The 13,026-nt window shown below is 46.0% G+C and overlaps 1 protein-coding gene across 1 annotated transcript in view; it reads right to left on the bottom strand.

The window, feature by feature from the left end:
• The window catches only part of TCF20 (transcription factor 20), a 96,226-nt gene that overhangs the window by 40,596 nt on the left and 42,604 nt on the right, over positions 1 to 13,026 (bottom strand). Inside the window, exon 2 of the mRNA XM_024737414.1 lies at positions 6,701 to 12,409. Within this exon, the coding sequence (XP_024593182.1) occupies positions 6,701 to 12,373 (5,673 nt within the window). The 5' untranslated portion in view covers positions 12,374 to 12,409. The remainder of the gene's footprint in view (positions 1 to 6,700; positions 12,410 to 13,026) is intronic.

Raw genomic sequence — 13,026 nt, 5'->3', positions numbered from 1 at the left:
TACCGCAAAAAAAATTACACCTTAAACACCACGCTCCCCGCTCCCCACAAACTTGAGTTTCCCACCAGAGTAATAAAAATGAGGAGAAACTGTTTGTTTCATATGCAGGGCAACTTCGCTATCCAGGAGGATACGTTCTGGACACTCCTGGGACGAATCACTAACTGTGCTAGGATGGAATGATATAAACCACAGCTTACTGAGCGAGCTTATAACAGGAACACATCTTCGCCAAAACAACACGTGAGGATGCCATTCTAGGGCAGACACCAGCCCACAGTACATGCCAAGCATTTCTCTATGTACTTTCCAAAGAGTAACTCATTTAATGCTCAGGACAACCCTCTTCACAGCAGGTGCCATCAGCTTCCATATTTTACAGATGAGGGAGGTGAAGTACAGAGGTTAGTGACTTGAGCAAGTGACCAGCTAGGAAATTCACAGGAAGCAACGTGATTCCAGGTCTTTGACCTGGCCCCTTCCCCCGCCAACACACACACAGCTGCTGAGCAGAACGGCAAAGGCAGAAAGGTGAGGAAGATCTTTGAGGGCAACCATTAAGCTGACTGGACTTTCCCTTATTAGACTTCTTTCCAATACATGGGAAGATGGGAAGAAACTGGTCTCGGCTGTGGCCTTCAGGTGCCTTCAAAACTGGCCTTGGCTTGGGATGAGGGGGTGGAAGCTCCATTTTTCTAACAAAGCTAGGTAAAGGAAGCTGTGCCTCCCTCGTGCAGGAGCTGTGTGGGGCAAGGCACTGCTTTCTGCAGGAAGAGCGCGAACCTTCCTGACAAGGTCCAGGAGCCCTCACACAGGGCTTCTCTTCAGGCACCAGCCCTGGGGCCCGGGGCTGAGGCTCACTCACCTGTGAAGTGACAAAGGTCCCTCACAGCATTCTAACTTCAGACTTCTACTGGTTTTCTAACAAGGACTCAGATATTTGTTGAATTGAAATGAATACTTACTTTTACATACTATTCGATCATGTGAGCTCTTTTAACATATCAGCAATAACTCGCTTAACATCTCAGGGATGAATTATCTGGCCTAATATACAGTGACTTGTCAATATTCTTATTTATGGTCCTTCAGCATTTTCAAAGAAGAGTGTGCCCCTTATAAATTTTATTTAAAAATCAGGTGTAATGCTTCTCTCATCCCTAAAAGAAATAAAGAAATAGACTGTAGGAACACTAAGTTTCTCCATTTGTAAGGTAATATAAACAATAAAATTCTAAGCTTCAAATTTCACAGGAGATTCCCTAGAATTCAGAAAAACCAAATTCTGAAAGAAAATTAACCCTTTCTCTGTAGGTTCAGTCTCAAGGCCATCATGTAGTGTTATAAAAAGAGACATCTATCACACAGGTAAATGTTAAGAAAAATAGGAAATAAGATAATTACACAACTTTCTGCTGTATGATAAAAGTCATGGGAATACAGAGATGAATAGGCCTCGGTGCCTTAATGTGTAATGTGGACAGGCTGTGACAGAAATGAGAGCTGTGATGACAAAGACCAAGTGATGGGGGCTGGGGAGGGAGGGAGGGAGTGTGAGGAAGACGGAAGAGGAGAATGAGAGAGAGTGTGGGAATGTGAGAGAGGGAGGGGCAGAGTAGAGGAGCGTGCAGGGGTGATGAGCTGGGGGTACGGGGTTGAGGGGAGGGAAAGGAAAGAGTCAATGGGGGGAAGAGGGATGCTGGAGCTAAGAGCAGAGACCAGGAGTCTACGGAAGGCTTCCGCAGGACCTGGGCTGGTGGCAGCATCCGTGCCAGGCTGCTAACTTAAGGAGCACATAGATGGGAATTCAGTGAGAATATGGGACAATGCCTTTATTTTACAAATAACCGGAGAAACTAACTAACCTGTTTTTGACATTTTAACACGTAGTCACACTTTCACAACATAATCAACGTATTCGTACTTTTATACTTGTCAAATTATGTTTTTTGTCACAATTTAAAGTAAATTAAGGAGGATGTTAGCCTGTTAGCTGTATGAAGGCAAATTATTATTGCCCATTATTTAAACTTGTAATAAAAATAAACTTTAAATACTTTAAATAACCTTTAAATATAATCTTTAGTATACTTTTCAAGACTGAAAACAATCTATTTGGAAGGGGTGCCACCAGCCTAGGTAGTGGAGGAGGGGAAGGGAACAAGCACAGGCCGGCAAAGCTGAGATGTGCAGTCTCAAGGGACACACCAGAGATCCATGGCCACCAGACCCCTGAAAGCCTTCCCATTCCTAAACGTACTGAACAGGTTTTTATGTAACAAATTATTTGTATGTCTATTTAGAGGCAATTACTTCTGTCATACCATCCATGTCAGAGGATTCACATATATAATTACATCAAGGTAAATAATCAGAGGTCATAGTTAGACAAAACCAAAGAGGACACTCAGAAAAGTAAAGACGGTGAAGGCCGTTTGTACAGGAATGTTCTAGTTTTCAGCTATTTTTAGATTAGTGTGAAGCTTACAGGGAGAGGAGCTATTGTTTGTCAAAGACTTTGTATTATTCTGTTATAATATCGTGCTTGTCAAAACACCTGATAAATACATAGGCCAAAATGGATCTTTAATCAAATATATGTGGCCTTATCTCAACACGACAGGATTGAGAGCACGCTTATTAAGCAGACCAAAATCGAAGGCATCTGCTAAAACCCAAGATAAAACTAGACTCAGAGTGACCTTGACAAATTGAAACAGCATCCATCAAATTAAATAAAAGAAGGCAAGTTAGTGTAATTTGTTCTTGAGTACATTAAGAAAAGGAGAATAAAAGCTAGGCAAATAAAACTGAAAAGGATCTTGCAGTCACAGCACAACATCAGCTCCAAGGGCCAAGAAGCATAACTTTTTAAACCATTTTAAAAATCAACACATCACTGGGCTATACTGCCTGAGCATGTGTCACAAAAGCCAGGCCATCCTTTATTCTGAGGGTAATGGAATGGTACCTTCTCTCTTCCTACCTCATTGAGTGGCTTGTGAGAATAAAACAGATGTGCAGTATACTGAAAGATCCAATACACAAAGCTGGCATTCCATTCTAAAGGAGGCGCGTCAAAAATAGAATGGGATCAAGGGAAGAGAAAGGTAATATTCTTAAAGGGCACTGGTATAGTGAATGAGTACAATATAAGAAAACAGGCTTAAAGCTGCAGTATGAGATTTAATTTAAGATTGGTCATGAAACTAATATAATGTTATATGTCAATTACATCTCCATTTTTAAAAAAAAGGTGGTCAAGTGTTCTGAAACCTGTTACTAAAGGAGAGTGGAATCTGCAGCCTTGATGGTGCCATCACAGAACCCCAAGATCTAAGTTTACAGCCTCTACTATATAGAAGAAGTGTAGGGACAAAAATACCTGTTTTTATGCCTTTTACCTTTAAATGAAACTTTCCAACTTAAACAGTTGAGGGTGCAATTAATATTTTAAAAATCAAAAACTACTTTCAATGTTCTCTACCTAATGTGCTTCATGTTATTTTAACCATTTAGTCAATGAAAGCTATGAGGGATGGGTTGAAGAGACTGATTTATCATATTCAGTGTATTTGTTCCAATTATAACATTCCAGATTTTATTTTGGGATCAAAGCTGACAAGTAGAAGACTAAATTGTCACTTTCTGAAGACATGATTCCTGACTAGGAGTTTTAAAAGGCAGGCCTGCTGTTTGGCCCTTTTGAGGATGGAGGGAGCTGTGATTTAGGGTGGTCGCATCATTATAGGGTGCTTTCTACTTTGTATAAACTAGACTTGAATTGAGACATGGGATCTAGTGGTTTGCTGAGAAGGATTTAGCCTGCTGATTACTGGTTACCAGTTATTACTAGAGAATGTTCAAAAGTTTACACATAAAAATTACTCTGAGAGATGTTAATAATGTTCTATGTTGAAATAAAGAAAACATGGGCAGATAGGGACACACACCAAAAAGTAACAAATAAAACAAACCAATCCACCAAATATTGTAACCATCAGAGTAAAGTTGGCAAGCAGGCCATCAACTGGGGCAAAATGATGATTAATGGATTACTGAGCTCTCAGAACTGACTAAAGAATTTTGTGCTTACTTTAGAGTCTTAAATGTTATGTCCCTTTAGGACTTCTGCATTTTAAGACGCCACTGTGGGGGACTTCCCTGGTGGCCTAGTGGTTAGGATTCTGGGCTTTCAATGCTGTGGCCTGGGTTCAATCCCTGGTCGGGGAACTGAGATCCTGCAAGCCAAGCAGTGCGGTAAAAAAAAAAAAAAAAAAAGCTACTGTGTCTAAAAAGCAAATCTATTTCAAACTTGGGGCTTTAGGAGTGACAATGATGGTGCAGAGGGGGAAGGAGGGAGAAAAAAGATCCTGTGGGGAAGTGGGGGGGGGTGGGGACAATGTCTTGGAGGGAAAAGCAAACTCCTTGTGTGGCTGAATTAGAATGTTCTAATTTAAAATATATGTAAATTTCACATTAATTACATTTTTTGACTGTAGTTTTCAAGCACTTCCTTTACATCAGACACTGTTATAAATTCTGGGGATAATGCAATGATAAAATACAGTGCTTTGTGGGGAAGATGTAGTGGGGAGGAGAGGACAGTATGAAGTGTCCAAGAATACTATGATCCTGGCTGATAAAGCCCTTATTAAGTATGACTGAAAGTCACCTGTACATCTGTCAAGCATGGAAAGTTTCAAATACAAATCAATACAAAAAAACTCTCATCTGATTAAACATCACAGACTGAACATACATTTACACACCTGTTTCCTTTCCACAAAATAAAGGGATAAACTTATAAATTCATGAGGACCTGAAGAATGGGAGGGGAAACAAACAACACACAGGAGATGTCCAAATTCTGGAAACCAGAAATAAAACAGAGCAAGTGCTTCAGCAGACTGAAGGGAAGAAGAGGGGAGAGTGCAGGGGAGGAGCCGCTAGAAAGCCAGCCACCTTGTGGCACAGAGCCTGGGAAGCACAGGTGTCTCAGAAAGTGGGGGATACAAGGTGGGGCTGGAAACCAGAAGATTAGCTCAAAGCCTGTATGAGGAGTTAGGTCCCTTACTCAACCCAGTTTAACCATGTAACTGTCCCCAAAGAGGGATATTCAGAGAAGAGAAAGTTGTTGAAAATATCAGAAATGAAAACAAATAAATAAAAGGTTGATTAGATGATAAAGTTGTAGAAAGCATGGAGAAATCAGAACAAAAAGAGAGAAAGAACACAGAATAGGAAAGAAAAGACAAAGCCAGAAGATCAATCCAGGAGGTACAATTCCTAATTAATGGGAATTCCAGAAGGAGAGAATAGAGAAAACAGAGGGAAGGAAATTATCAAAGAAGTAACACATAAACTTCCTGATCTAACAGCCATGAGTTACAGATGGCAAGAAAAGGCCAACCTCAAGGCCTATCATTTGAGATTTCAGAACTCTAGGGAAATGAGAAGATCCTTAAACTTCCAGAGGAGAAAGACTCAACACACATATTAGGGTCTGAAAATCAGAGTGGTTCCAGTCCTGTCGGCTGCAACACGAGGAGGTAGAGGACAGGTCAGGAAGCGTGACTCCAAGATCGTGAGAGGCAACTAGATTCTACACCCAACCAACCCTCCATCAAACGTGAGGATGGGATAAAGACGTCCAGATACATAAGATCTCAATGTATTTACCTCCCAAGCATCCTTTTTCTCAGGAAAATACTAAAGGATGACGCACTCCATTAAATGAGGACCCAGACTAAGTAAGGCAAAGACATGGGTAAGGTAACAGCATTCCACAGAGGGAAGAAGTAAATGACGACGACTGTGATGATGAACGCCCCAGGAAAAGTTATGAGAGACCTGACACACATACACTAATATGTATAAAGTAGATAACTAATGAGAACCTGCTGTACAGCACAGGGAACTCTACTTCACTTCGCTGTACAGCAGAAACTAACACAACATTGTAAAACAACCATACCCCAATTAAAAAAAAAAAAGACCTGAAGAACAAAAACCCCCTTGCAAGGAGCCGTTTGGATTGGAAAGATGTGGTCCAAGAAAATAAAAAGCAAATAAAAACATGAATTAATAATTCTAGAGAAGTGAAAAGTTTTAAAAGAAAGGAGTTATATCCACAGTATATATTTCGTAAGTATTACAGAGTCAGATGTTGAAAAATGGGAAAAAAGATCCATAGATAACACAAGTAGCAGTAAAAACTGATCGTTTAGAAACACAGGAAACTGGCAGAGGAATCAGGTTTGAGAACAGGTGAAACAGGGATGTTTGTTTTAACGAGCTGGAGGACACTAGCATGGCCCTGTAACCTGTGAACACATATTGCTGATAAAAGTAAAAAGTGAAACAAATGTCCAAATTACTTAATTTTCTGTCTGTTATTTGGGTCTAGGAGCTTTATTATTATTTTTTAATTGAAGTATAGTTGATGTACCATATTATGTAAGTTACAGGTGTACAACATAGTGATTCACAATTTTTAAATGTTATACTCCATTTATGGTTATTATAAAGCACTGGCTATATTCCCTGTGTTGTACATGAGCTTAGGGGCTTTAATTTGGAGGAATCACCATGTGATGTGAAAGAATAAAAAATACGGCTGAAACAAGTGAAGGTGGAAGAAAAGGAATCAAAAAGAAGTAACAAAAAGAGCAACTGGTAAGGGATTTCTCGTACTCACCATCTCTCTGGCTATTTCCAGCGCTTCCTGCAGGCCATAGAGCCTGCCACAGACCAGGTAGATTCCATTGGCCCAGAGAATACAACCCTCATGGACCCAAAATTCATTGCTGTCAAGAGGTAGTTCAGGGATTTGTAACTCCAACTCGGGGCCACCTTCTGAAGTGGTGGGCACGGAGGGCTTTGAGTCCAAAACAGTCTTTTCACTGCTGCCCTCGGTGGTTGCTTTTTTACAAGGGAGCCCCCTGGACAGGGACCGGGGGCCTCCGCCACAGTCTTCCGAGCGGTGTCGCCGCTTAAACCTGGGGTGGGCGGCCAGGCTCCTCTGCTCCTTCTGCTGCTGCTGCTCTTCCTCCTCCTCAGTGTCCGTCTTGGAGCCATTTGAAGCGCTTTTGTGCCGTACCTTAACTTTGCTCTGCATTTCCGTGGCCCTCTTAGGAGGCGGATTCTTGGGGAGAGTGGCTGCATAATCTTGGGGATAAAAGGGTCCAAAGAGGTCGCCCATGTTGCGGTAACTGGCCCACTTGCCACACAGACAGCACACCAGGTGCCCCATAACAGAAGACTCTGTCACGACAGGTCCCTGCAGCATAAAGGATGAAGCTGGGAGCACCTTGCTTTCAGTGCTGCTGGGTGGAGGGGTCAGGGACCTCTGACCCTTCCGACCCCTCACCAATTTGGTCTGTTCTTCTTCCTCAGCATTGATGATTGTACAAATGGCTCCAAGTTCACACTTATTTACTACATGGATATAAGGGAAAAAAGACTTGTTCTTGGCATCAGTTTTATCCAGTGGCTGAGTGGCGTACTTCAGCTTGATCTCAGGTTCTTGGGGCTCTACGATGGGAACTGCTTGTTTGGTTTTCCGTTTCCTTGGCTGTGCCCCAGGCTTCCTTCTCTCCCTCCTTTGCCTCTGCTTTTTTGGCTTTGGCTCTCCATCTGCAGAACCTTCTGGTATCTGGGGGGGCTGAGGGGGTGGAGGTGGTGGCTGCTGTTGTTTCTTTTGCTTATTCACACTACCAATGGGTCTCCCCTTCTTCTTTCCTGATGGGAAATAACCCTTTGGGGGGAAACCCTCCTGTTTGGGGGAAATGGTCACTGTATCGTTCTCTTTCTCTTCAGCCTTGGGGTTTGCCTCAGGAGCCAATGAGCCCGCTGGAGGTACATTCTTTGAGTCAGGAAAGATTAAAGGTGCTGTCCCACCCAGGGAACCATCTGGTCTCCCTTGGTTACTCCCAGGCTTCTGTGAGGTTGCGGATGTCATGGCACCAGGGGGCTCCTTTCCAGCAGTGGCCGTGTCTGGGTGTGTCTCGGTCTTCACTTTGTCATCCCCACTGCCACGCCACTCCTCCGAAGATCGTGCAAGAGGCTTTTCTACGCTCAACTCCTGGTTTGTTGGACAGACTAGGTCAGACACCACCTCACCTTTTCTCTTCTCCATCTCGGCATCCTGAACAGCACCACTCCCGCCTTCGGGAGGGCCGCTCTTCAAAGACAGGATGTCATCCAGAGTAACCGTGTCTCCCCCAGCCTCCGCACTGTTCGAGGATGCACTCCTCCTAATGTTTGGGGATGTGATCTTCTGAACGATAGCTTCCAATTTCAACCCCCGTCCTTTCCGTGGGGGCAGTATTTTGGTCTTAGCAGGACTTGTGAGGGTAACAGCAGGGCAGTTTCTACCATCTGGACTTGGAAGGTCCTTGGAGGATTCTCTCTTAGGGATGGACTTGATCTCCTGGCTGTGAGAAAGATGGGCATAGGAATTGAAGGCTTTATCAGCACCTTCTTTTGATGGGTGAAGGAGGCGCCCTTTATCTTCAGCGTTACTGTTCTTCACATCTTGTGACTGTCTCTTACTGGGAATGGGAGAGATAAAAGAACGGACACGCCTCCTCATGATTAAGGGGTTTTGAGAAGAATGATCCTCTTGGCCTGGAAGCCTTAGCATAACATTACTAGGTTTGGATGACTGTGTAGACTCAGCTAGCCCATGTCCGTCGGTCTCATGGGGTGGTCCATACCTTTTCTGACTGGACATTCCTGGAGGACCGCTGCTTTTGGCTGGAGAAGTTTGCCGAGAAAGATCCCAACAAGATTCTTGTTGTAACTTCTGGGAGCCGTGCTTCAATTCGATGCCTTTGTTAGAAAGACCATCACTAGACATGAGGCAGCGCCCACCATCCTGACCGCTGGGGTCATGGTAAGTCCCCATCGGTGGGCCATACATCATGCCATCTTTGTCATTCTTCAGGGGGCTCCGTACTCGGTCAAGAAACTGCTGCTGCCTTGGACTCTTGCGGGGTCCTTCCTGCCTGTGCTGAGCCGCAGCGATCACTCCCTGAGCAGAACTGCTGCTCCAGTCCTTATATTCCTCTTGTTGCTGTTGGTACATCTGTCTCTTGTAATGGAGCTGAGAATTCAAACCTGCGTTGGGGTCCCCATAAGCATGAGCGCGAGTGTTTGTGTGATAAGCAGAGGCCAGGCTTTCTGAGTTGGGAGAAAAGGGAGTGTGCAAAGAACTCCTGTTGGCCCTCTCTGAAAAGGTCATATGTGGGTTTATGTGATGAGGGTCTCCCCCTGGGCCTCTGCTCCTCCCAGGAGACATCTTCAATTTTTCTGAAAAGTCATGATACTGAGAAGGGGAACGACCCCTCATGCCCTCCCGACCACCAACTCGGCCAGGGACTCGCCGCATTGGCGTGGGTCTGCCGTCCTGTGGGCCATAGTCTGAGATGGAATCATGGGTAGCTGCTCCAGGGCTGGCGTTGCCTCGGTAAGACTCATGCTTGATGCTAGCAGGGTGGCAGTGGTCTCCAGATTTCTTGTTGTTGAAACTAGCTTGGGACTTGGATTGTTCAAAGTCTTCCTCTTTGATCTGCCCACTCTGCGATTTCAGCTTTGTTTCCATGGACACCAACCCACCTGGAAGAATGACCGACTGACTTAAACTTGGATTGAGACGTTCATTCCTCCCAAGTCTGGTGTCGGCACCCATGTGTCCCAGTGAGTGAGCCCCCGGGTCTCTGACAATCTGTCTTAGTGGAGAAATATCACAGATCACTGATCTTCTTTCAGAGAGGGAACCCCCGGGCTCATGGGCTGATGACTGAGGCTCTATTTCAAACTTTCTGGGAATTGGATAGTCAGCCAAATTGATCTGTTTCATTTCAGGAGCCGAGCCACTTGATTTCCTTTCCCAGGGGCCCCAGTGGGGATTTTCTAATAGGGAACCAATGCTTTTGTTCAAAAGGCCCCTGCTAGCTAATTCATTGGTTTGACTAACTAACACATTAGGCCTTGTGGCTCCTTCTAGGCCACTAGCCATGCCCTGGTGCTCCTGAGTACTCCTAGAATATCTCCTGTCAGGGTGGTGGTGGTAACCCTGAAGCACTTCCTGCAGGAGGCTAGGGAACTTTTCATTCCTACCCTTTCGCTCCCCATGGCCCGTGAAGTCCCCCTTATCTTGTCCTGTAGGAAACTGAGGAAAGCCACTGACATTTCTTGGCACGGTTGGCCCAAAGCTATCTTTGTAACTATAGCGCAAGCTTCCAGGAGATTTGCTAGGCTCAGTTCTGCCTATAAAACCAGAGCCCCCTGCGGAGTGCCCGCTCTGGCCGTTTCCTTCTCCATTGTGGTTGGAGTTATTATCTCCATTTTTGTTTCCTTTATTTCCTCCTCCCGGAGGCTCTGGCTGTGGAAGTGACGCATGACTGGTTTCCTTTCCCCCGCCAGTGCTGGGTGGCCTTTGAGTGGCTGCAGGATCATCCTCTTGGGAGCCTTTTTCTTGCCCACCAGGTTTTTCTACCCGACTTGTCATAGCTTCCCGGGAGACAATCACCCCAACTGTCTTCTCACTGACTTTTGGGTTGCCCTCGGATGACAATGGCATGTCCTTAGCACCTGGTGAGGCGGTCTCTTCTCTGGCTACAGGACTGGCACTGAGTCTGGGGGCTTCATTCTGAGTGACTTGTGCTGGTGAGGAGCCTGCTTTCTCTGAGGCTCCACCCTTGTAGGTGGTGTCAGAACTGGTGCTCTGGCCACTTAGCTGCCTCACCCTCTCACCTTGATCCTCGGAACTGCTGGAGCAGCCTCCATCCAGCGACTCTGCCATAGGGGACTTCAGTTGTTCTTCAGCCTGTGAGGAGCCTTCGGAGTTTGTGCAGCTGTCTGCTTTCTTAGAAGATGAAGAAGGCCTCTTGGAGGTCTTCTTCTGAGGTGTCAGTGCATCGGAAAGTAGCATGTGTTGAACAGTATTAGGAAGATTGGCCACTTGCGTACTCAGGGCACTCAAACTACTCAACCCAGGATCTGTCAGCCGCTTTTCTGGCACCCCTTCTAGTCCAAACCCTTTGAAGCCTGCAGCATGAGAATTAGGACTGGGCATCATCGATGGGGTTGGGCTGAGTTGAGGCATTAACTGTAGAATTCTGTTTCTGGAACCCATCGGCACATTGCCTTGCCCACACTGGAGATTCTCCCCACTCTGCATAAGAGGAGATGGGGTAGAGCTACAGCTCGGAGACTGAACCACAGAGGCAGCCGGGGAAGGGTTAGAAATGGGGCTGAAGTTCTGGTGAAACTGCATGGGGGACCTCACAGGAACCTCGGGCTGGCTGTACTGCCCCACCTGGCTTTGCAGCGGCAGCTTGGCGGCAGCGTTGGTGTACTGCATCACGTGCTGAGGATGCTGCTGCCCCTGCTGCTGCTGCCCCTGCTGCTGCTGCTGCCCCTGCTGCTGCTGCCCCTGCTGGGTCCCTTGTGGAATCTTCGTCTGTTCAAAATTCTTCATAGATTGAGGCTGATAGCTGTAATTCGATTGTGTTCCATAAGCCTGTGCATTAGAACCCACATTATGTCCTTCGTACTGGGATCCAGCATTCACACTGTAACTGCCGTCATAGCTCTGTCCAGACTGGCTGAAACGTTGTGGTGAAGGGAAGGAGGAGGAGGTCGCGGCAGAAGACTGGTAGTGTTGGCCAAACTGACCCACTCTTAACTGGTAACCAGTGGCAGAGGCTGGCAGAGTTGAGGGCCGCTGCATCGGCTGCATGTGGGATGAGCCGGACGCTGGCTGGCCAGTGGCCTGCGGCAGAGGCTGATGGGACTGGTAAAGCTGTTGCCTCAACTGCTGCACTTGCTGCTGCTGTTGGCTGGAAGGCTGCTGCTGGTACTGAGCGCTCCCTGGAGAGAAAGGTCCCGAGTAATCCTGCTGATAATGAGACACGCCACCAAGGGCAGAGTGCTGTGCTTGAAACTGGCCCACATGACCCTCACTCCCATACTGATTGCCAAAGCTGCTCCCCTGGGGGGGTCCATAGCTCTGCACAGGCCCAGAAGGCCTTCGCTGAGCAGGCTGCGGGGTTCCGGCTGCCACGGGGTCTTTGCTGCCTGCCATGTAGTAAAAGTCTCCAGCCTCCTTCCTGAAACCCTGGTAGCCCTGATGGCCGGAGGTTTCGCTAGCCATTGCCGCTGCTGCAGCAGCAGCCGCTGTTCCTCGTCGTCCACCACCACTGCTGCCGCCACTGCCACCACTACTGCCACCTGCACCCCCAAAATTCTGGAACATCTGGGCCTGGCGAGGGCTGAACTCTTCTATCCGGGATGAGCCGTGTACCTCCTGTGGGTAGCTCTGCTGGTTTCCGTGGTAACTGCTTTGCTCCCGGAAGGACTGCATACTGTTCAGCAGCACCGCAGCAGGCCAACAGCCCTCCTGGAAATGGAAGGAAAAAAAAACGAGCATTAGACATGCATCTCCTCAGTACAAATAAAATCAAGTTTAGAGATGGAGGGGACGTGAAAATTCAGATGCCCAGATGAAACTAACTGGTTTGAATTTCATCTCCTTTATTTCTTATCCTATCCATTTCTGAAGCTGCAAATAAGCAAAGAAACATCCATAGAGTGAGGCAGAAGTCTACGATAGTATGAAAAGAAACATTCTGGGTAAATACAAATTCAATACAGTAAAAACCTCACTATTAGATAAATGAGCCCCCAAAATTCAACCGGGTTAAATATGGGGCTATATTATTACTGTCAATAAAAAAATCCAACAATTTTTTTAAAGTCTTCCAGTTATGGTGGGGGAGGGGTGAGAAAAAAACACTTTCATTTAGTTTGTTTCATGTATTATTAGACTGATTATTGAACCGAGAGTCTCACTTAATGATGAGGCAGTTACTCCCCTCCCCGACTTTGAGAAATAGAACTGGCCTGAGAACACAAGTCAGCTCCTTATATCCTAATGCATGTGACTGACTGCAGGTTTACTATAATTACCAACAACCTGTGATGGTGGGTGACCCTGGGACACTCAACTCTTAACAC

This window comes from Neophocaena asiaeorientalis, unplaced genomic scaffold, assembly GCF_003031525.2.
Source record: "Neophocaena asiaeorientalis asiaeorientalis breed wild unplaced genomic scaffold, Neophocaena_asiaeorientalis_V1.1 scaffold242, whole genome shotgun sequence".
Classification (NCBI taxonomy): domain Eukaryota; kingdom Metazoa; phylum Chordata; class Mammalia; order Artiodactyla; family Phocoenidae; genus Neophocaena; species Neophocaena asiaeorientalis.
This window is presented reverse-complemented; position numbering and strand designations above follow the sequence as displayed.